The sequence below is a fragment of the Solanum lycopersicum genome, chromosome 7 (genome assembly GCF_036512215.1).
Source record: "Solanum lycopersicum chromosome 7, SLM_r2.1".
NCBI lineage: Eukaryota > Viridiplantae > Streptophyta > Magnoliopsida > Solanales > Solanaceae > Solanum > Solanum lycopersicum.
Genome location: NC_090806.1, coordinates 13,817,467 through 13,839,662, shown reverse-complemented (window position 1 = coordinate 13,839,662; position 22,196 = coordinate 13,817,467). Strand labels below are relative to the sequence as shown.

Sequence of the window (22,196 nt, the reverse complement as noted above, 5' to 3'; positions counted from 1 at the left end):
AATCAAAAATAGCAAGGAGATTTGAAGGTTAGATCATGTTGGGTGGTCTTGGGCCTTCTCAACCCAAAAGCTAGCTCAAAGGTTGAGGCTTTTCCTCACACTTATAAATTGACCACCAGCCCATTCCACTTCCGATGTGGGATAACCCAAGAATCTCCCCCTTCACACATCGGGCCTTGGGCTGGAGAGAACGACAACCCAGTTTATCCCCGTAGGCTGAGACTTGTTGACAACCTGGGCTCTGATACTAGTTTGTTAGGAAAACGCGGACAAGCACAAAAGTATATATGGTAAAAGTAATGGAAATAAAATGAGAAAATAACGACACCAAGAATTTTACATGGAAACCCTTCTGAATAAGGGAAAAAACCACGGGCCAAGAGGAGCAACTAATATTACTATATTAAGGAATTTTACAATGTGTAGTCACGAATACAACACTCAATGTGACTACTACACACTCAAAAGGAACAACACTCTTTTGGTTTCCGTCTTACTAAAATATCGCTCACACTCTATTTTTCTTCACAGACTATTTTCTTATATAGTCTATGGAATACCTCACTTTGCTCTCAAAATGGTTTTTCTCTCTAACTTGGTGTGTTCTACAAATGAGCAAGAATGCTCTATTTATAGAAGGATAAAACATACCTATGTCACTAATGACATATGTAAACATAGCAAAGTCAAAAATGGTTGCAAATCTTACCAATTTGTCAACTACCAAATCTTTTCTTTTCAACTCCAATTACTATTCCTTTTTAACAATTGCTTGTACCAATTGAATAGCTAAAGTTGACTAAAACAATGGGATGGATTCAACAAATCTCCCCCTCCAGTCCCATTTACTGGAAGAAGGTATCTTCAACTTCTTTAGAGAGAGCTCATACCCACAAGTTCTTTGCATAACTCGAACTTGTCTTTTGGTATCATCTTAGTCAGCATATCTGCAGGATTTTCACTTGTGTGAATCTTTTTGACGTGAAATGATTCATTCTCCACTTTCTCACGAATCCAATGATATCTGACGTCAATGTGTTTTGTTCTTGCATGGTACATGGAGTTCTTGCTCAAGTCTATTGCACTCTGACTGTCACAATAGACAATATACTCCATCTGATTTAAACCAAGCTCTTGAAGAAATCGCTTTAGCCATATCATCTCCTTGCCGGCTTCAGTAGCCGCAATATACTCAGCTTCAGTTGTAGATAGTGCAACACACTTCTGCAACTTTGACTGCCATGATATAGCTCCCCCTGAAATAGTAAACAAATATCCAGTAGTGGATTTTTTGTTATCAAGGTCACCTGCCATATCAGAATCTGTATAGCGTTTCAAGATTGGATTTGATGCTCCAAAACACAAGCATTCATCTAAGCTTCCTCTAAGATACCTGAGTATCCATTTCACAGCTTCCCAATGCTCTTTTCCCGGATTTTCGAGAAATCTACTAACAACACCAACTACGTGAGCAATATCAGGTCTAGTGCACACCATTGCATACATTAGAATTCCGACGACGGAGGAATATGGAACTTTGGCCATGTTCTCTTTTTCCTCCCTAGCTGTAGGACACATCTTCTTACTCAACTTCATATGACCAACAAGAGGTATACTAACAGGCTTAGCATTCTTCATATTGAAGCGCTCCAGTACGCGTTCAATGTACTTCTTCTGGGACAAATAATTCTTCCTTTTATCTCTAAGACGAGTAATTCTCATGCCCAAAATTTTCTTGGCATGACCCAAGTCTTTCATAGGAAAAGACTTACACAACTCTTTCTTTAGCTCGTCAATCTTGGAAGTATTTTTGCCCACAATCAACATATCATCCACATACAACAAAAGGATGATAAAATCATTGTCAGAAAATTTTTGTACAAGTACGCAATGATCTGAAGAAGTCTTCTTATAGCCTTGCTCCCCCATAACATATTCAAACTTTTTGTACCACTGTCTAGGAGCTTGTTTTAGGCCATAGAGATTCTTTTTGAGTTTGCATACAAAAATTTCTTTACCATCTACTTTGAAGACCTGAGGTTGTTCCATATAAATCACTTCTTCTAAGTCACCGTGAAGGAAAGACGTCTTCACATCCATCTGCTCAATCTCTAAATTAAGACTAGCAGTCAAACCTAGAACTGTGTGAATCGAGGACATTTTCACAACAGGAGAAAATATTTCGTCAAAGTCAATACCTTTCCTTTGACCGAATCCCTTAACAACCAATCTAGCTTTGTACCTGGGCTTCAAGTTGTGTTCTTCAACTTTAACTTTGAAAACCCACTTGTTCTTCAAAGCTCTCATGCCCTCGGGCAATTTTACCAACTCATAAGTGTGGTTCTCATGCAAAGACTTCATCTCGTCTTGCATGGCTTCAATCCATTGATTCTTGTGCTCATCTTCCATGGCCTCCTCATAACATTCAGGTTCTCCCCCGTCAGTGAGTAACACATACTCATTGGGTGAATAACGGGAGGAAGGAAACCGCTGTCTTGTGGACCTCCGAAGCGGAATATTTGATTCGTCCACAACTTCATGAACAACAGGATCATCAATTACAATATCATTGTTATTATCAACATCAACATGTTGATTTGATACATGATTCTGGGCGTCACCATGATTATCAAACCCAATAACATCATGCACACTTGTGTGAGGAACTTCATCATGATGGACTATTTGAAAATTCTACCTTCTCCGCTTTGTCAATATCTTCAATTGTTTGATTCTCCATGAAAATAATATCACGGCTTCTCATAAGTTTCTTTTCAATTGATCATATAGCCTGTAACCAAATTCATCTAGGCCATATCCATTGAAGATGCATTGCCTTGTCTTGGCATCTAATTTTGACCTCTCATCTTTCGGCACATGTACAAAAGCTTTGCAACCAAATACTCTCAAATGGTCATAGGAAACATCCTTACCATACCAAACATTATTTGGTACATCACTTTGCAAAGCAACAGCAGGAGATAGATTAATAACATGTGCAGCGGTCAATAAAGCCTCACCCCAAAATGAGTTTGGCAACTTTGCTTCAGAAAGCAAACATCTAACTCTTTCCATCAAGGTCTTGTTCATCCTCTCAGCCAAACCATTAAGCTGGGGAGTCTTGGGAGGAGTCTTCTGATGTCTAATACCTTGATGCTTGCAGTATTCGTCAAATGGTCCACAATATTCACCACCATTATCAGTACGAATACATTTCAATTTCTTTCCAGTTTCTCTTTCAAATGAAGCCTGAAACTGCTTAAAGACACCTAACACTTGGTCTTTAGTCTTCAAGACATAGACCCAAAGTTTTCTCGACCAATCATCAATGAAAGTGACAAAGTAAAGTGAACCACCCAATGTCTTTGTCTTCATTGGACCACATAAATCAGAGTGCACTAACTCAAGCAACTCTGTCTTTCTCGAAGGAGGGTAGGACTTAAAGGAAACTCTATTTTGTTTACCAGCCAAGCAGTGCTCACATTTTTCTAATTTAGCACTTTGGAAATTTGACAATAATTTCTTCTTGGCTAGAACATTAAGTCCTTTCTTGCTAATGTGGCTAAGCCTCTTGTGCCATAATGTTGAAGAGCTATCGCTCTCAACCGCATTCACCATATCAACACAAGCAGAGGCCGTAGTCCAGTATAGACCACGACGTTTGTTACCACGAGCCACAACCAAGGAACCCTTAATGAGCTTCCATTTTCCATCACCGCTGGTACTAACATATCCTTCATCATCTAAAACACCAACAGAAATTAGGTGCAGGCGAACATCAGGAGCATGTTTCACATTGTTCAAAACTAGTTTAGTTCCAACACTAGTTTCCAAACAAATTGTACCAATACCAACCACCCTAGAAATAGTCTCATTACCCATACTCAAGGTTCCAAAATCACCAGGAGTGTAGGAAGAGAAAAAATCCTTCCTTGATGTCACATGAGATGCGGCACCAGTGTCCACAACCCAGATTGACTCATCACAAGCAATATTTATCATGTTTTCATCAAGAACGGTAACAAGATCTTCGGTGGTGACGGTGGCTAGGCAGTTTTCATTGCCATCTTATTTAGTTTCCTCTTTGTTTTTGTTCTCCCTCTTCAACTTCCTGCAGAACTTCTTTGTGTGCCCTTTCATGCCACAATTATAGCACTCAATATCCTTAAGTCTGCCATTGGATTTGCTCTTATTTTGTTCTCTATGCTGAGAACCACGAGTTTTATTTCTCCCCCTGGGGCCAGTTATCAGGACATCCGACGAAGAGGAACCTTGAGTTTTTCTTCTCATCTCTTCGTTCAAGACACTACTCTTGGCGGAATCCATAGAGATTACACCATCCAGAGCAGAATTTGACAATGACGTTCTAAATGTTTCCCAAGAATCTGGTAGGGATCCAAGAAGAAGCAAGCCTTGAATTTCTTCATCAAATTTGATGCCCATAGCAGATAATTGGTTCATAATCCCCTGAAAATTATTCAGATGGTCTGTCATCGGAGAACCATCATGACACTTCAAACTCAACATCTGCTTTATTAAGAACATTTTGTTGTTGCAAGTCTTTCGAGCATACAAACTTTCAAGATGCTCCCAAAGGATTCGAGCATGTGTTTCTCCAGAGATATAGTTCAACACACTATCGTCGACCCATTGCCTAATGAATCCACAAACCTGTCTATGCAACAGACTCCACTCTTCATCTATCATATTATCAGGCTTTACAGTAGTAAATACTGGTTTATAAAAATTCTTAACATAAAGCAGATCTTCCATTTTCCCCTTCCAAATGGCATAATTAACACCATTCAAAGTAACCATTCTACTTGTGATGGCTTCCATTGTTTTCCCCAAAAAAATATAGTTATCGCAAATCAAAGTAAATCTTTTCTGATGTGGAAGTTCAGACTGTGCTGCAACCACAGAGCATACTCAGATAAAACTTTGGCTCTGATACCAGTGTGTTGGGTGGTCTTGGGCCTTCTCAACCCAAAAGCTAGCTCAAAGGTTGAGGCTTTCCCTCACACTTATAAATTGACCACCAGCCCCTTCCACTTCCGATGTGGGATAACCCAACAGATCAGACTTAGGCTATCTCTAGTTCTAAGCCATCAATCGATCCTCAAATCACGCTAGTCAATTATTCTCAACCTCAATTAACTTTATCAAGACAAAATCATGTTAAATGAGAGGGTCCTTGGGTTGAGGACTCCCTTTGAAGATCAAATAAAGCATGAGATCAATTAGAGAATCAACGCCCCAAATCATAAACAAGATAATAAACAACGAAGTGTAAAACAACAAAACATAAATCAAAACCAAATATTGTTTATCTCTAACACAATATTCAGATCTGAAAGTAGCAACTATCAATACAAATCAAGAATTGAAGAAATATTTAAAGATCTAACCACACTAAGCTCACCATATTAACTTTATTCGCGTGGATTATCAAAACTTACCCTCCAAGTGATAAATCAATTCAAAATTGGACATTGTCAAGGCCATGTCCTGGACATAAAGCCATTGTATGAATTCAAACTCTAATGGAGATTTCATAGACATTGTGGTGTGTTCATATGTACTCACTTATCACACTAGACATATGTTTCAGTAGGTCAATTAACCTTATATGTATATAAAACTTTCCTTATTAGTTCATGTCATGTTCATCACTTTCTACTTTTCTTATAGATTATGTCATGTGCTTTGATTTACATACAATGGTATCATATGATATAATATGCTTATCTGACTAACATAAGTTTAGAGTATGTGTTACTTCGTAAAACTGCAAAATAGTTCATGTTAAATTTAAGTACATAAATAAACAAAGTAGGTACTAATTTTTAAATTTGGCAATGGCTGAAGAATGATGGAAATAATAAAGAGAGAATATATGAAAATTATAAGGGAGGATAAAATGCAAAACTGAAAAGGCCTAAAATACGTTTGAAAAGTATTGGAAATGGTACAAATCATCCTCCATTCATCTTTTAGCTCCAAAATGTCATTTTCATCCACCTATTGGCTTCAAAAATACCCTTGTCATCCACCTTTGAGTTCAAAATTGATCACTTATTTAATGGTTTTAAATTTAAATTGTTTCAATATTTTTTTTGAATACTGGCGCTCAACTATTAGTTATAATTTAATTTATTAATATCATTTATAAATCAATTCACTACCTACTCATACTAATTAAACCCCACCCAATTAATAAACCAATTCGAATATCAAAATCGCCCTAAACACTACTAAAACACGACGAATCATGGGAATGAAAATGACATCCAAAATTATTTGAATCCGAATTGAAGCCCCAGTTAAGTTTAGGTTAAGCCACTTATTTAGGAGGACACATTAAATATGATTCTCTTTCAAGCTTAAATTCAAAATTTATGATTAAGGGTGAAGAAATAGTATATCCCAAATTAATTCATGTAATTTTTTAAATATAATTTTATAAATATTTATGATTTGTTTTAAATATTAAAATTTTAATATATTATTTTTAAAAAAAATATTATCTATTCAGTAACATTACATAATTGAGACAAAAAAATAATTAAGATGAAAATAGTCATACTTCTAAGTTTATCAGTAATTTTATTTAGACATTTGAATCATAGTATGTTTTAATTGAGGAATTGGATGTATGATAATGCACTTCTATATACATTTTCGCCTCAAAGTTTTAGAAATACTTATTGGCAGTAGCTTTTCTGTTGTTGGATTAGTAACTGAACGAGTTTATTAATTTGGTAGTATTTATTTAATAATGGGTGGGCAGTAGATTGATTTATAAGTTATATTAATAAGTCAAATTATAACAAATAGTTGAGCACCATGTATTTATAAAAATATGAAAATAGTTTAAATTTAAAACCATTAAATAAGTGATTACTTTTGAACCCAAAGGTGGATGACAATGATATTTTGAAGCCAATAGATGAATGGAAGATAGTTTTGTATCATTTCTAATACTTTAAAAGTATTTTAGACCATCTTCGTGAAAATTATTATATTGAATTCATTCACATGCTCAAGCAAACTGAGAAACACCTTTTGTCATGTTAGCATAAATGACTTAACAGATACATTATTTTGGATGATACTGAACTGTTAAAAGTGAAACAACACTAAGTTGAAGTGTTAAATGAAAAATGATTTCATATTCATGTGGTTGTGAATGTATTGGGCGAAAAGATTTTCACACTCCATGTGAATGTAAAATTACATCAATTTATTAATATATTGAAATGTTAAATTTTTTATAAAAATACATAGTATTATTTAATCATGGAAACAATAAAGAGAGAATGTATGAAAATTATAAGGAAGAATAAAATGCAAAATTATTATATTTAATTCATTCACATGCTCAAGCAAATTGAGAAATACCTTTTGCCATGTTAGCACAAATGACATAAAAGATGCATTATTTTAGATGATATTGTAGTGGTAAAGTAAAACAAGATTAAGTTGAAGTGTTAGAAATGAAAAGTGATATCAAATTCATATGGTTGTGAATGTATTTGATGAATTTATTAGTATATTTAAATGTTAAATTATAATGAAAATACATGGTATTACTTAATGATGGTTAAACTATACAAGCAAACTACTTATTGATGGTATAAATAAATCTATACATAAATACTTTATATCGATTATTTTATCATGCCTTGATCTCTCCCTACACCAAATCATCAATGTTACCGGATTAGTTTTTCTAGGTTGATACTCTCGTCTCATTTTTTTCATTAAGACCAAGAGTTTAATTATAAATACATATTTGAATAATTAAGATATAATCTTCAAATGTAAATGCTTATGATTTCCTAGTTTTAATATATGAATGTGCATAACTTATGTATATATGAATATCATAAATATACAATTCAAATAAAAATTAATTGGGAAAATGCACAAGTACCCCCTCAACCTATGCCCGAAATCCCAGAAACACACTTATACTATACTAAGGTCCTATTACCCCCCTGAACTTATTTTATAAGTAATTTTCTACCCCTTTTTAGCTTACGTGGCACTAGTTTGAAAAAAAAGTCAACCATCGTTTGGCCCACAGGATAGTGCCACGTAGGCTAAAAAGGGGTAAAAAATTATTAATTAAATAAGTTCAGGGGGGTAATAGGACCTTAGTATAGTATAAGTGTGTCTCTGAGATTTCGGACATAAGTTGAGGGGGTACTTGGGCATTATCCCAAATTAATTTAATAAAAATAATATTATTGTTTAATTTAAGAAAAAGTATATTTACGTGTTCAGGTAATGATGGAGAATTAGGTGTGTTCATTAGGTCGATTATCTAAAATAATTAAGTGAGTTTATTAAATCTATTGAAATAATGTATATACATATATTACATTTTTATTCTTTTACAGTGCATTAGATTAGTTTACTTACTGATTAAGTTGGTTACTTAGTTAGTTGGGTTGGTTACTTAGTTAGTTAATTGACAGTTGTAGTTTGTTAGATAGTTTGTTAGATATTTTCCATATCATCTATTATAAATGTACACATACAGAAGGAATGAATCAGTTTTTCAGATCCTCACAAATAATGCTTTACAGTTCCTCTTTCTCTCTTCTTCATCCTTGATGTAACATCAAAAGAGAGGCAGCCATGGATGAATCTCAAGCTTTCAATATAGCTTAAACATCCTATTTCAAAGTTTTGACATGGTATCAAAGCACTAGGTCGATTTTTCTTCGTAATCAATCCTTCGTGTATTGTCGATCGGCAGATTGTGAGAGTTCCTTCATCTCGATTGAAAATCTCAAAGCTTCTTAATCTTCTGTTTTTTGGTTCATCCAACTGTTTACGAATTGATAACTGTTGACGATGACTACCAATACCAATTCCAATGCTACTACTACCACCATTCCTCGAATTGATTCATCCAGTCCATTATACATGCATCCATCTAATAATCCGGGTGCAATGCTTGTATCAAATCTATTTGATGGAGTTGGTTATAGATCTTGGAGAAGAGGTGTACTGCGTTCTTTATCAGTAAAGAACAAACTTGGATTTATTAATGGCAAGTGTGAGAAGCCAGCCAGTAGTTCCCCAAATTTTTGTTTATGGGAAAGGTGTGATAATATGGTCACATCCTGGATTTTGAACTCTTTAGGCAAAGAAATTGTTGATAGTGTTGAATATGTGAATGATGCAGCTGAACTCTGGAGGGAGTTGGAAGATAGATATGATCAAACCAATGGTGCGAAGTTATATCAAATTCAAAAGGAAATCAATGATATGTCACAAGGAGTTTCTGACATTACTGGTTACTATACAAAAATGAAGAAATTGTGGGAAGAGTTGAGTAGTTTAAATGTGAAAACACAGTGTAATTGTGCTTGTAGTTGTGGTGCAAAGGAGAGTGTACACAAGGCAGAACAAGACAGGAGACATACAATTTTTAATGGGGTTAAATGAAGCATACACTGCAGTACGAGGTAGTATTTTGATGATGAATCCATTACCCTCCTTGCCGCAAGCTTTTTCACTGCTTGTCCAAGATGAAAGACAGAGAGAAATTAAACCTGGTAATCAGTTAAGCATTGCCTCCACATCTCTTAATGCTGGCGTTTCAAGATTTAGGGGATATAATGCAAATAATGATACTGGTTCTAAGTCAAATTATGATGGTGGAAATGGTTTTAGAACCAATTATTCACCACAGGCTGGTCAATCTTCTCACAAATACAGAGTTATATGTGATTTCTGTAAGAAAGCAGGTCACATTAAAGAAAAGTGCTACAAGCTTCATGGTTACCCCCAAAACAATCAGAACTATCAGAATGAAAGGAACCAAAGGAACAACAACAACAATTCTGATTGGAAAAGTAAGAAAGTAGCACATGCTCAAGGACCTTCTGCAAACATGTTGTCTACTGGAGATGATGATATGAGAAAGGAAAAACAACAGCTAAACACTTCTAAAGACCAGCAACAGTTGAGCATTTCTAAGGATCAGTATGCACAATTGGTGAACCTTGTACAACATTTTCATCCCACAAACATGGGAGAATCATCAGATAACAACATTGCCAATGAATCTGTAAACTTTGCAGGTATTGTAGCATGTTCTAACAGAATCTCTTCTATTGAATTTGGTAAATTGTCATGTAAGTGCTCAAAAGCAAGAAAAGACATATGGATCATAGATTCAGGTGCATCTAATCACATGACCTTCCATAGACCTCATCTAACCAATATTAAACAATTACCATATCCTGTTCTAGTTAATCTTCCAAATGGTTATAAGGTCAAAGTAACTGAAATATGTAGTGTTCATTTGACACCTGAAATTACTTTACACAAAGTTTTATATGCTCCTTCTTTCAAGTACAATCTAATCTTTGTACATTGTTTGACTTTAAATCCTAAAAGCATTATTTCTTTTACTGAAAAAATATGTCTTCTGCAGGCCCCTTCAATGAAGAGGCCTCTGGAGATTGGTGAAGTGGAAGATGGCCTTTACCTCCTATGCTCTCATTGCTTGAAAAACTCTGTCTGTTTTACTAATGTTATGAATACTAGTTCTGGAAAGAAGCAGTTTAGTGTCTTTAGTTTTCCTTGCAATGAAAAACATTGTTATTCTTCATTCTCTACTTTGAGTATCAATAAGACATAACTTATTCCTGTGTTTTCTGCATTTCATAAAGATGATGTAGATTTGATGTGGCACAACAGACTTGGACATGTTCCTTTTAGCAAAATGAAGGATATCTCATCAATACCTGCCCATTTCTCTTCAAAACAACCTTTTTTGTGCAACATTTGTCCTATGGCTAGACAAACAAGGCTACCCTTTCCTGAAAAAACCACTTTTACCAAGCACATTTTTGAACTGCTTCACATTGATTTATGGGGTCCATATCATGTAGCAACACATGATAAGTATAAATACTTCCTTATTATGGTGGATGATTATAGTAAATGCACTTGGACACACATGTTATCATGCAAAAGTAACTGCCCTGTAAGTCATTAAAGCATTTGTCATTTTTGTTGAAAACCAATTCAATACTCACATCCAAATTATTAGATCAGACAATGGTCTGGAATTTACAAACATAGAAGCCAATCAGTTTTTTCAGTCCAAAGGCATTATCCACCAAAAGAGTTGCCCATACACACCACAACAAAATGGTGTTGTTGAATGAAAACACAAATATCTGTTGGAGACTGCCAGAGCACTTTTGTTTCAATCTCAACTTCCAATTAAATATTGGGGAGAATGTCTACTCACAGCAACCTATATAATAAATAGACTCCCCACAACTCACTTCAAAACCAAAATGCCCTTTTGAACTCTTACAGAAAAGAAAACCAGAATATTCCCACATGAAAGTATTTGGTTGCCTATGTTACCCCACTACTCCAAAAAGTCTCAATCACAAATTTGATCCTAAAACTACTCCTCATGTGTTTGTTGGATATCCTTTTGGAACCAAGGGATACAAGGTCCTAAGTCTAGCCACTAAGAAGATACATATATCTAGAGATGTTGTTTTTCATGAGAGCATATTTCCTTTAAAACTGCATTCTTTTACTGATTCATGTAAAAATATTCCTGATGTTATTTTTTACAATAATGATTGTGATGAGGAGCATATGCACTGTGTGTCAAGTAATACAAGTTGTCATCCCAATACTACCATTCAGATGTCTCCTATATCACCACACAATACTATTCCAGTTGTTAGTCCTAGTTGTTTGCCAACAAATCCTCCTGAACCTATACTTACTGATTCCACTCCATCATTTACCAAACATGCTCCTGTAAAGAGAAAGTCTACCAGGACATCTAAGATTCCAGTCCACCTTAATGACTATGTACATCCCTTGAAACCTGCATCTCAATCCCTCAATGCTTTGTTTTCTTTAAACCAACATGTTGCACTTGAATCATTGAACCATCATAGTCAGAATCTTGTTGAGAGTGTTTGTCATGACAATGAGCCTTCTTCTTATGAAGAGGCTGCTATCAATCCTGCCTGGCAAAAGGCAATGACTCAAGAGTTTAATGCTCTGCATGACAATCACACTTGGGATCTAGTTCCTCTACCACCGCTTAAACAAGCTATTGGATGTAAGTGGGTATACAAAGTGAAGCATAAAGCAGATGGTAGTATTGAAAGGTTCAAAGCCAGGCTGGTGGTGAAGGGATATACTCAGCAATTTGGTATTGATTATACTTAAACTTTTTCTCTTGTCATTAACATGACAACTGTAAGAGCTTTGATTTCCACTGCAGCTAAAAAAGGTTGGGACATCTACCAATTAGATGTTAATAATGCTTTCCTTCATGGAGATCTTCATGAAGAAGTTTACATGCAACCTCCACCAGGTCTGGTTCTCAGTGACTCTAACATGGTCTGCAAGTTGAGAAAGTCATTATATGGTCTGAAACAGGCCAGCAGACAATGGTATGACAAGCTAGCTCAGGCTCTATATTCCAGGGGATATCAACACTCCTTGAATGATTATTCTCTTTTCTATGAAAAGACATATCACTCTGTTATCTTCATAGTAGTGTATGTTGATGATGTTCTCTTTACTGGAACTGATCTAGTTGAAATCCAACAGCTCAAGGCATTTTTACATGACAGCTTCAAAATCAAAGATCTAGGCAAATTGCATTACTTCTTGGGGTTGGAAATATTATACAAGACTGATGGTATACTCATTTCTCAAAGAAAGTTTGTTCTTGAGTTACTCAAAGAGTATGACTGCATTACTTACAGCAGTGTTACTTCACCACTTGATCCAAATGTGAAACTACAGGCTAAAGAAGGGACTTTGTTACCAGATCCTACCTATTATAGGAAACTGATTGGCAAGTTGAATTTTCTCACTAACACTAGACTTGATATTGCTTATAGTGTTCAACATCTTAGTCAATTTATGCAAGCTCCAAGAGAACCACATCTGAAAGCTGTTTTTCATCTACTAAGGTATCTCAAAAGTGATCCTACTTTGGGCCTCTTCATGTCTAATGATCCCTCCTATACCATCAGAGCCTTTTGCGACTCTGATTGGGCTTCATGTCCTGATTCTGGGAGGTCTGTTAGTGGTTACTTGGTTCTTCTTGGAAATTGCCCCATTAGCTGGAAATCTAAGAAACAGGAGACTGTCTCCTTGTCTTCAGCTGAGGCTGAATATAGGGCCATCCGGAAGGTTGTTGGTGAATTGGTATGGTTAGATAGACTTCTCAAGGAACTTACTGTCCCTTTTTCCACTCCTATTGCTGTCTATTGTGATAGCCAGTCAGCTTTACATATAGCAAAGAATCCAGTTTTTCATGAACAGACCAAGCATATTGAAGTAGATTGCCATTTTGTGAGAAATCAGTTGAATGAAGGTCTCATTTCTTTACATCACACTCCTACTTCTGATCAACTTGCAGATGTCCTGACCAAAGCTCTCACTGGTGTTAAGCATGCAGTTGTTCTTGACAAGTTGGCAGTTCTTACACCCCTTCCAACTTGAGGGGGGGTATTGAAATAATGTATATACATATATTACATTTTTATTCTTTTACGGTGCATTAGATTAGTTTACTTACTGATTAAGTTGGTTACTTAGTTAGTTAGGTTGGTTACTTAGTTAGTTCATTGACAGCTGTAGTTTGTTAGATAGTTTGTTAGATATTTTCCATATCATCTATTATAAATGTACACATACAGAAGGAATGAATCAGTTTTTCAGATCCTCACAAATAATGCTTTACAGTTCCTCTTTCTCTCTTCTTCATCCTTGATGTAACATCAGAAGAGAGGCAGCCATGGATGAATCTCAAGCTTTCAATATAGCTTGAACATCCTATTTCAAAGTTTTGACAAAATCTAAAGTAAAATCAAACCAACACAAAGTTATTTTAATTTTAGTTTTAGTGGATTTTTTTTACAATTATACTATGGCTGAAAAAGAGATTAAATATATAATCACTTACTAGTATAATACGCTAAACCTTTAAAATTTACATGAATATAAAAAGTTAAATGAGTAGAAATATTTTAAAAGATTTAAAATTTACACGAGTATAAAATATTATCATTGAAATATATATGTTCAATATTTTCAATTTATAAGATTAAAGAATAAAGTCAAACTAAATACAAAATAAAATATTTACAAAGTATATTGTTAACTTCTGATTCAAAAAATTATAGTAAGATAACTGTAACTTTTGATCTGAATACAGAACAAAATTTTTACAAGCCAAAAATTTGAAATAATATATTTAAATATTGAAAATTATAAACTGATTTAATTATCAAAGTAGATTATAATTATAATTTTTTTATAATACCAAACCAAATCAAGAGTGGTCAATTTTTTTTAATGCCAAAACAATGAAACCAACCTACAAGCTTGCTTTTTTTTTTATTTGATTTGGTTCGTTGATTTGATTTGACTTTACGATTTGACTTGTACATCCATGATGAAAATAATTTTAGTGGTGGCTTTTATGGTAACGATTGATGTTAGTAGCTAGTAATGATGATGATAATGGTTGTGATGGTGGAAGTGGTTTGTGTTATATTGATTTTCATGATGTGGTGATTGTGATTGTAATTGTGAATTTTGTTGATGCTAGTAAGCATTAATGATAGTGACTGAAGAATATTTTATGACTGACGATTAGTAATAGTAGTTGTTATAGTTGGTAGTACGGATCGACTGCACTAGTGTTAGTATTTAATAGTATTATTGATAAAGGTGATGGTAACGATGATTGAAAAATGTATGACGATTGACGATGTGTTGATGATAGTTAGTGGTAAATCAAATTGTGATAGTGGTGTTGGGGATAGCATCAACAAAAGAGACTCCAATAATGATGGCAATGAATATAATCATAATGATTGAGATGCTTAATATGGTAGCACTTGACATGAGTAACTAACGGAGTTGGTAGTTGTGACTCGTGATGACATAGGTGGTGATTGTAAAGGGAATGGTGATTCTTAGTGTACTCTACAATAATGAATTTTTCTATTTAAATAAGAACTTGGCCAAAACAACAAATAATGTTTTGACCTATTCAAATAGAAGACCCCTCAAGTAGTAGTAGTACATACTAATGAAACCTTTTTGTGTGTGTAGTGTGTACACGTATCAAAGAAATAGAAAAAAAAAGAGTCAAAACTTAATAAAACATGAGATTCGTGCCTTTAACTAGATCTACCTAAAGGAGCGGGCTGGTGAAGGGTGGCCTTAATATTCAATGTGAAGTATGCCGCCAAATATAAACTCTTGACAAAAATAGACAGAAAATGGCATTTGAACAAATCTCCTCTTCAAACCCAACATAGAAATATATTTTGGAACAAAAAATTTATTTTGTCATATTTTTAAATAATTTTTTATTATTTGAAAAAATTATAAAAATATCTCCTACTATTATGTGTTATTCGTTATGTATATCACTATATGTGATGTGTCAGGATGCAACTTAATCGGATATAGTGCCATACATGATATATTAGAAAATACACAATATATTAATATATTAATCGAATACAATGTTATACCCAATATATCAAAATATTAAGTGGTATATCTAAAATCGCAAAACGCCGTGTATTCAAATATTTTGGATTGTATCTGAATTTCACCAAATTGTTTGTTATTTTACCAACACAATTTAATAGTTAACCATAGTTAGTTTGTAGTAGGTGGGTTGACTAGTCTGGGTTGGTAGGCGTTGGGCTGTCTCCTCTCTTCTTCCTCATCTCCTCCATATATTGCTCTCCCTTCTCTCACAAAGTCTCTCCAAACCTAACCAAATTCTAAGCCAAACAACAAACACAACTCTCTTTTTAATCGTCTTTGGCTAAATCATCTTTAGCTGGGTAATTAGCGATTACCCAGTTGAGCAAACTACATTTTTCGATTATTCACAGAAATGGATTCTACATCAGAAAAGCTTTCTCCTTTTGATTTTATGGCGGCGATTTTTAAAGGAGGAAAGATATTTGATAAACTGAATTCGTCATTAGATTCTGGTGACTCAACTTCTCCGGCTTCACTGACAGCTTTGTTGATGGAGAATAAGGATTTGATGATGATATTGACAACATCAGTAGCTGTTTTAATCGGATGTGCTGTTGTTTTGATGTGGCGGCGCTCGTCAACATCTGCTAGAAAGGTTGTGGAGTTACCTAAGTTGGTGGTTCCTAAGTCGGTTGTAGAACCTGAAGAGATTGATGATGGAAAGAAGAAGATTGCCATCTTTTTTGGAACCCAGACTGGTACAGCAGAAGGCTTCGCAAAGGTACTGTCAATTCATAGAATATATAGACAATTTTTTTGATTTGGATTTTGGTGATTATTGATTTTGGAGTTGAAGAAATACTGAAGATCCAAAAAGTCAAATTTAATAACTTGTAATTTTGTGATCTCAGCAAATGATTTGCAACTAGGGGAGAACAATAAGTGATTGTGAATGTATTTTTGTACAGGCACTTGCTGAGGAAGCCAAGGCCCGATATGAGAAAGCTATCTTTAAAGTCATTGATATGGTGAGCTTTCGTTATCTTCACAAGTATGATATACAAAGTGAAGTTGTTGATTATGGGAATCATGGTTTGATTGTTTCTGATTGTTTTAAATTAATGAATTCTAGGATGATTATGCGGCTGATGATGAAGAGTATGAAGAAAAATTGAAGAAAGAGAAATTGGCATTCTTTTTCTTGGCAACGTAAGTTGGATTTATAACCTTGTATACTCACTTGCAAAATGATCAATTTTGCATTTGCTAGATAATGATTATATTATGTAGTTAGTAACTTGATTTATGTTGATTGATCGTAGATATGGTATATTATGTAGTTACTAACTTGATTTATGTGGATTGATCATAGATATGGAGATGGTGAACCAACTGATAATGCTGCCAGATTCTATAAATGGTTTGAAGAGGTGAATATAATGATCCAACATCTTATCAGTTTAAGCTTGTTGCATCTCAGCTTAATCATTATTTCTGCTATTTTCTGTAGGGGAAAGAGAGGGGTGACTGCTTTAAGAATCTTCAGTATGGAGTATTTGGGCTTGGCAACAGACAATACGAGCATTTTAACAAGGTACGAACGAGATTAATTTTATTGTTTTTGCACTTGTTCCTGTTCATATGTATTCTAATATGACAGCTGTTTGCTAACATGTACTTGTTCGTTCTCTTTATTATTGGTGTCAGATTGCTAAAGTTGTCGATGAGCTTCTGGCTGAGCAAGGTAGCGATCTCTTTCAATTGCAAACTTCTATCCATTTTTTACATGAATATGAAATATTAGATAAGTGTTCTTCTCGAGTTGTATATCGTTCAAATGATGCCATCCTGTATAATTAGAGTAGTAAAATTGAGCTGTTTAGGTTATCTTGTATTTAAATGACCTGCACTAAAGCAATGAATTCTCTTAATCTTAAGTGTTGAGCATTTCGACTGTAAAGGGTAGGTTTTTGAAAAATAATTGGTTAGTGCAAAAACATCTTTTATGTTAAAAAATAAAAAATCATGGGTGCGCAGGAAAACTGTCTCATTGGGTTCTAGAGATGGCATCTAGGATGTTATCCTTTTTTCATAATTAAATTGATTCTCTGTTCTTACTTGCTAAATTGTATAAACTGCAGGTGGGCAGAGGCTTGTTCCAGTGGGTCTTGGAGATGATGATCAATGCATTGAAGATGATTTTGCTGCATGGTATGCTTACTAAAACCTCTCCTAATACATCAGGAGTTTCCTTTTGTTTCCTCGTTATCTGTGTGCTCATAATTACGTGAATGCTGTAGGCGTGAGTTAGTGTGGCCTGAATTAGATAAGTTGCTTCTTGACGGGGATGATGCAACTGCTACAACTCCATATACTGCTGCTGTTTTGGAATATAGGGTTGTTACCTATGACAAGTCCAACTTTGATAACGACTTGACCAACACAAATGGTCATGCAAATGGACATGTCATCGTTGATGCTCAACATCCTGTCAGGTAACAAACTGCTCTTCCAATGTCATTGGACTTCCATTCATGGGCCTGCTCTATTCACTTCTAATCTTGCTTCTGTGCGCCTCTATGTCTACAGAGCTAATGTTGCTGTGAGGAAGGAGCTTCATACTCCAGCTTCTGATCGTTCTTGCACTCATCTGGAGTTTGACATTTCTTGCACTGGACTTACGTAAGTCCTCTTTTAAGTCATTCAACTTATATAGCGAGTGGTTTTAAAATGCTGTACTCGGGTATTCAAAGCATAATTCTAATTCTACAAATTTCTTTAAAGGGGAGATTGAAGTTATTGAAGCCAAGTGATATCACTGAAATTGATTATAGTCGTATTTTCTAAAATGGTTCTTGTGTTCTCAGGTACGAAACTGGTGATCATGTTGGTGTGTACTGTGAAAATTTTGTTGAAACCGTGGAGGAAGCTGAAAGGCTACTGAATATATCACCGGATACTTTCTTTTCCATTCACACCGATAAAGAGGATGGCACACCACTTGGTGGAAGTTCATTGCCATCTCCATTCCCTCCTTGCACTTTGAGAACAGCATTGACTCGGTATGCTGATGTTTTGAGTTCTCCTAAAAAGGTAACTTGTTTACTGATCTCGAGGTTTCTCCTGTTTTTTTGACAGCTATTAAGTACTCATTCTTAATTGTATGTCTTGCAGTCTTCTTTACTTGCTTTAGCGGCATGTTCTTCTGATCCAAATGAAGCTGATCGATTAAGATATCTAGCATCACCTGCTGGAAAGGTGTGGTCTTTTTGCGTTGTACTTTCACTTATTGAAGCTTACTTCATCATTCTCATGTCTTTGTGAAATCTATTTCTTCAGGAAGAATATGCTCAGTGGATAGTTGCAAGTCAGAGAAGCCTTCTTGAAGTCATGGCTGAATTTCCTTCAGCCAAGCCTTCAATCGGTGTTTTCTTTGCTTCTGTTGCTCCTCGCCTACAACCAAGATTCTACTCCATCTCATCATCTCCTAGGTGAGTAGCTAGCTGCAGTTCTCTTTCAAATATTAAATGTAAAGGCAGTGTTAGAGAGTTTGTTACGATCAAGGAATTCAACAGTGTACGATGAAGACATAATGAGTTAAACCACGATAAGCTAATCTTCTAAAATTTGCATTCCATAATCGGCGATGCAAAATTAGGATGGAGGATATCTGTATTAAAGATTTTTTTGGTTAATTATGTTCATATTTCTTGGAAATGGGTTTTCATTTATTTGTTGAACATTAGTATGAGGTATTTTTTTTTGACGATGTCATACATACTGCTACTCGACTATTAATGAGGTATTTTTTTGACGATGTCATACATACTGCTACTCGACTACAACATAAGCTTCTGACAATTTTACTGCAATAATTTGTTTTGCACAACCTTGCGGAAATGAAAGATTGCCTTTTTACTTCTTTCTATCCATTTTATTTGACAAATCAGAGAACATAACCTTGTGATCTACTTTTGCTTGCAGGATGGCGGCATCTAGAATTCATGTCACTTGTGCACTGGTTTACGACAAAATGCCAACTGGACGAATTCACAAGGGTGTCTGCTCAACATGGATGAAGGTATTCACTAAATGATGGTTGAACTTTTGTGATACATTCAAATAAATTATAAGAGAACTCAAAAAGAATCACTTGCTGGTATTGCCATTGTGTTCTACACTAGATTGAGACTTTTCGTCTTAATGCGGCATTTAGCTTTGTTTCTTTTGAAATATTTGGACCGTTATATGTTAAAAGTTAATGTAGTTTGGTTCTCTTTCGCTTTCCATGTTGGTTCCTCTTTCAGAATGCTATTCCTCTAGAAGAAAGCCTTTCCTGCAGTACGGCACCTATTTTTGTTCGGCAATCAAACTTTAAACTGCCAGCTGATAACAAGGTTCCAATCATAATGATTGGCCCTGGTACTGGATTGGCACCATTCAGGGGTTTTCTCCAGGTTAGGTTCAGACATCAGAGACTAGCGGAAGTGTCTCTTTGTAATGCATAGCATTTGACACTTCTAGTATCTTTCAGGAAAGAATGGCTTTGAAGGAGGAAGGAGCTGACCTTGGTCCTGCAGTGTTATTTTTTGGATGCAGGAACCGCCAAATGGTTAGTATTAACTGGCTATAGATATTTAGCACAATTCACTTACATAAGCACATATATTTGGTATTATATTCATGGGTTACTACATCCTCTCAACTCATCTATTTGTATCTGTAGGACTACATCTATCAGGATGAGTTAGATAACTTCCTTGAGGCCGGTGCACTTTCTAATCTAGTTGTTGCCTTCTCACGTGAAGGACCTAACAAAGAATATGTGCAACATAAAATGACACAGAAGGTATGCTGCTCACTTTACCCTGTGTTACTTTGCAAATAGATTTGATAATATTCCAACGACTGTATTGATATATGATCTTAACTATTTTCTTGTTTCTAGGCGGACGACATCTGGAACATGATTTCTCAGGGAGGTTATGTTTATGTCTGTGGTGATGCTAAGGGCATGGCCAGGGATGTCCATCGGACCCTTCACACTATTGCTCAGGATCAGGTAAAAACTTCTCAATAACATACTATTATCTGGCTGTGGTCTTCGTTTTGTGCTGTCAATGGGTTCAGTACCTTACCGGCCTAGTTTCAATATTTAATTCCACTAGCCATTTGTCATTTCTGTTGAATGGGTTTTTGATTTCTTTAAATATTCATCACCACAAACAACCCGGGAACAATTCAATGTACTTTACTGCTGTACCACTTTAAGACCACAACTATAGGTTTGATGTTGACACATGTTGAAAATATCAATTATAGTCTATTTGACATGTACAAAGTGTCTGGTGCAAAACCTTTGCTTGCTTAGATTAAAGTCATAACTTAGCTTTACTTATATCTCAGGGATCACTTGATAGCTCCAAGGCCGAGAGCTTTGTGAAGAATTTGCAAACGACCGGAAGATATCTGCGTGATGTGTGGTAATTGTCTCATGGCAAGCCTATTGTGATTAGAGAAATATTTAGGAAGGCGAGGACTTGCAAAGAACAATCAGCCTTCCAATAGGGTGGGTAAAACAAGTGTACGATTTGTCGTCACTGCTCTACTATTTGTATGATTCTTTTTTTACTTTTGGATAAAAGATTTTTTGGTTGATGTAGTTTATATATATCATTAATATATATGTACAACTGTGGGACAAATAATTATGCTAGTATTAATTTTAGGCAATATTTATTCAAGATCTTGTGCCTTGTAATTTCCCTAATGAACCAGCAATATGGTTCAGCCAACATTGTATGCTGACATTTTAAGGCCATTTTTATTACATTTTGAAATAATTTGAGAAATATTCTAGGCTCTCACAAAATAATAAGATGTATAATTGGCATATTGACTCGAGTACCAAACGAGTGTTTATGCCTCTTCCCTTTATGTCGTTGGGGATACCCTTTTTTTAAACAAATAGGGTACAATTGGCATATTGACTCGAGTACAAAACGAGTGTTTATGCCTCTTCCCTTTATGTCGTCGGGGAACTCCCTTTTTTGAAAAAATAGGGATACCCTTCACTAGTAAGGCAGTTCTACAAATCACTATAATTAACCGTTTAAACACTTCTAAAATATATAACAAATTGGTTAACTCTTAAAACTTCATATGTTAGGGTATATAATTTCAAAATTACATAAAGTAATATTAATCACAGTAATTAAGAAACCAAAAATATTTAAGAGATAAATTTTTTTTATAACTTCCCCAATTCCATAAATTAAAGATAGACCGTGTGTTTGGTACGAAGAAATGTTTTCTTAAAGAATATTTTTTCTAACGTATTTTTCTCATATATGGTTGGTGAGAGAAAATATTTTCTAGTGTATGATTGATGAATTCAAAAAGTACTTTTTGGAAAATATCTTCTTCTTTTTTTGCGGAGAATAGAAAATAGTTTTTGATTTGACAATTAACCAAGATGATCGATTCAACACTTGGCACCCAACACCAAATTCGAGACTTAACCACTACCCCGACGCGGGATCCGACATTTGAAATGGGACTCGATCCTAATCATGAACCAAATAAGGACATGATCCCGAGACCCAACTCAGGACCCAACCTTCAATCCTAACCCTAGACCTGATATTTGAACTCGAATATGA

General features: G+C 35.1%; 2 protein-coding genes across 2 annotated transcripts; both read left to right on the top strand.

Annotated features, from left to right (window-relative positions):
- The first annotated feature begins 8,865 nt into the window (after nucleotides 1–8,865).
- LOC138337309 (uncharacterized) lies at nucleotides 8,866–12,234 on the top strand. The gene is made up of 4 exons (XM_069287215.1): nucleotides 8,866–9,310; nucleotides 9,390–10,300; nucleotides 10,457–10,540; nucleotides 11,353–12,234. The coding sequence occupies exons 1-4, from the start codon at nucleotides 8,866–8,868 to the stop codon at nucleotides 12,232–12,234; spliced, it is 2,322 nt and encodes a 773-aa protein (XP_069143316.1).
- A 3,318-nt stretch (nucleotides 12,235–15,552) lies between these two features.
- Nucleotides 15,553–21,278, top strand: LOC101247036 (NADPH--cytochrome P450 reductase). The gene is made up of 18 exons (XM_004242883.5): nucleotides 15,553–16,315; nucleotides 16,503–16,562; nucleotides 16,667–16,743; nucleotides 16,907–16,964; nucleotides 17,045–17,128; nucleotides 17,242–17,278; nucleotides 17,676–17,745; nucleotides 17,835–18,029; nucleotides 18,124–18,216; nucleotides 18,402–18,627; nucleotides 18,709–18,792; nucleotides 18,874–19,025; nucleotides 19,519–19,615; nucleotides 19,842–19,991; nucleotides 20,069–20,146; nucleotides 20,261–20,383; nucleotides 20,483–20,596; nucleotides 20,941–21,278. Exons 1-18 carry the CDS (start codon nucleotides 15,947–15,949, stop codon nucleotides 21,019–21,021), a joined length of 2,148 nt encoding a protein of 715 aa, XP_004242931.1. The 5' UTR covers nucleotides 15,553–15,946; the 3' UTR covers nucleotides 21,022–21,278.
- Nucleotides 21,279–22,196: the final 918 nt, after the last annotated feature.

Bases quoted from the DNA above. Each gene is read 5' to 3' on its own strand.
- LOC138337309 (XM_069287215.1), top strand. From the start codon at position 8,866: ATGACTACCAATACCAATTCCAATGCTACTACTACCACCATTCCTCGA. The intron at 10,301-10,456 runs GTAACTGAAATA...TGTCTTCTGCAG, and splicing joins CAAATGGTTATAAGGTCAAA to GCCCCTTCAATGAAGAGGCC. The intron at 10,541-11,352 runs GTCTGTTTTACT...GAACTCTTACAG, and splicing joins CTCATTGCTTGAAAAACTCT to AAAAGAAAACCAGAATATTC.
- LOC101247036 (XM_004242883.5), top strand. From the start codon at position 15,947: ATGGATTCTACATCAGAAAAGCTTTCTCCTTTTGATTTTATGGCGGCG. The intron at 16,316-16,502 runs GTACTGTCAATT...ATTTTTGTACAG, and splicing joins CAGCAGAAGGCTTCGCAAAG to GCACTTGCTGAGGAAGCCAA. The intron at 17,129-17,241 runs GTACGAACGAGA...TATTGGTGTCAG, and splicing joins AATACGAGCATTTTAACAAG to ATTGCTAAAGTTGTCGATGA.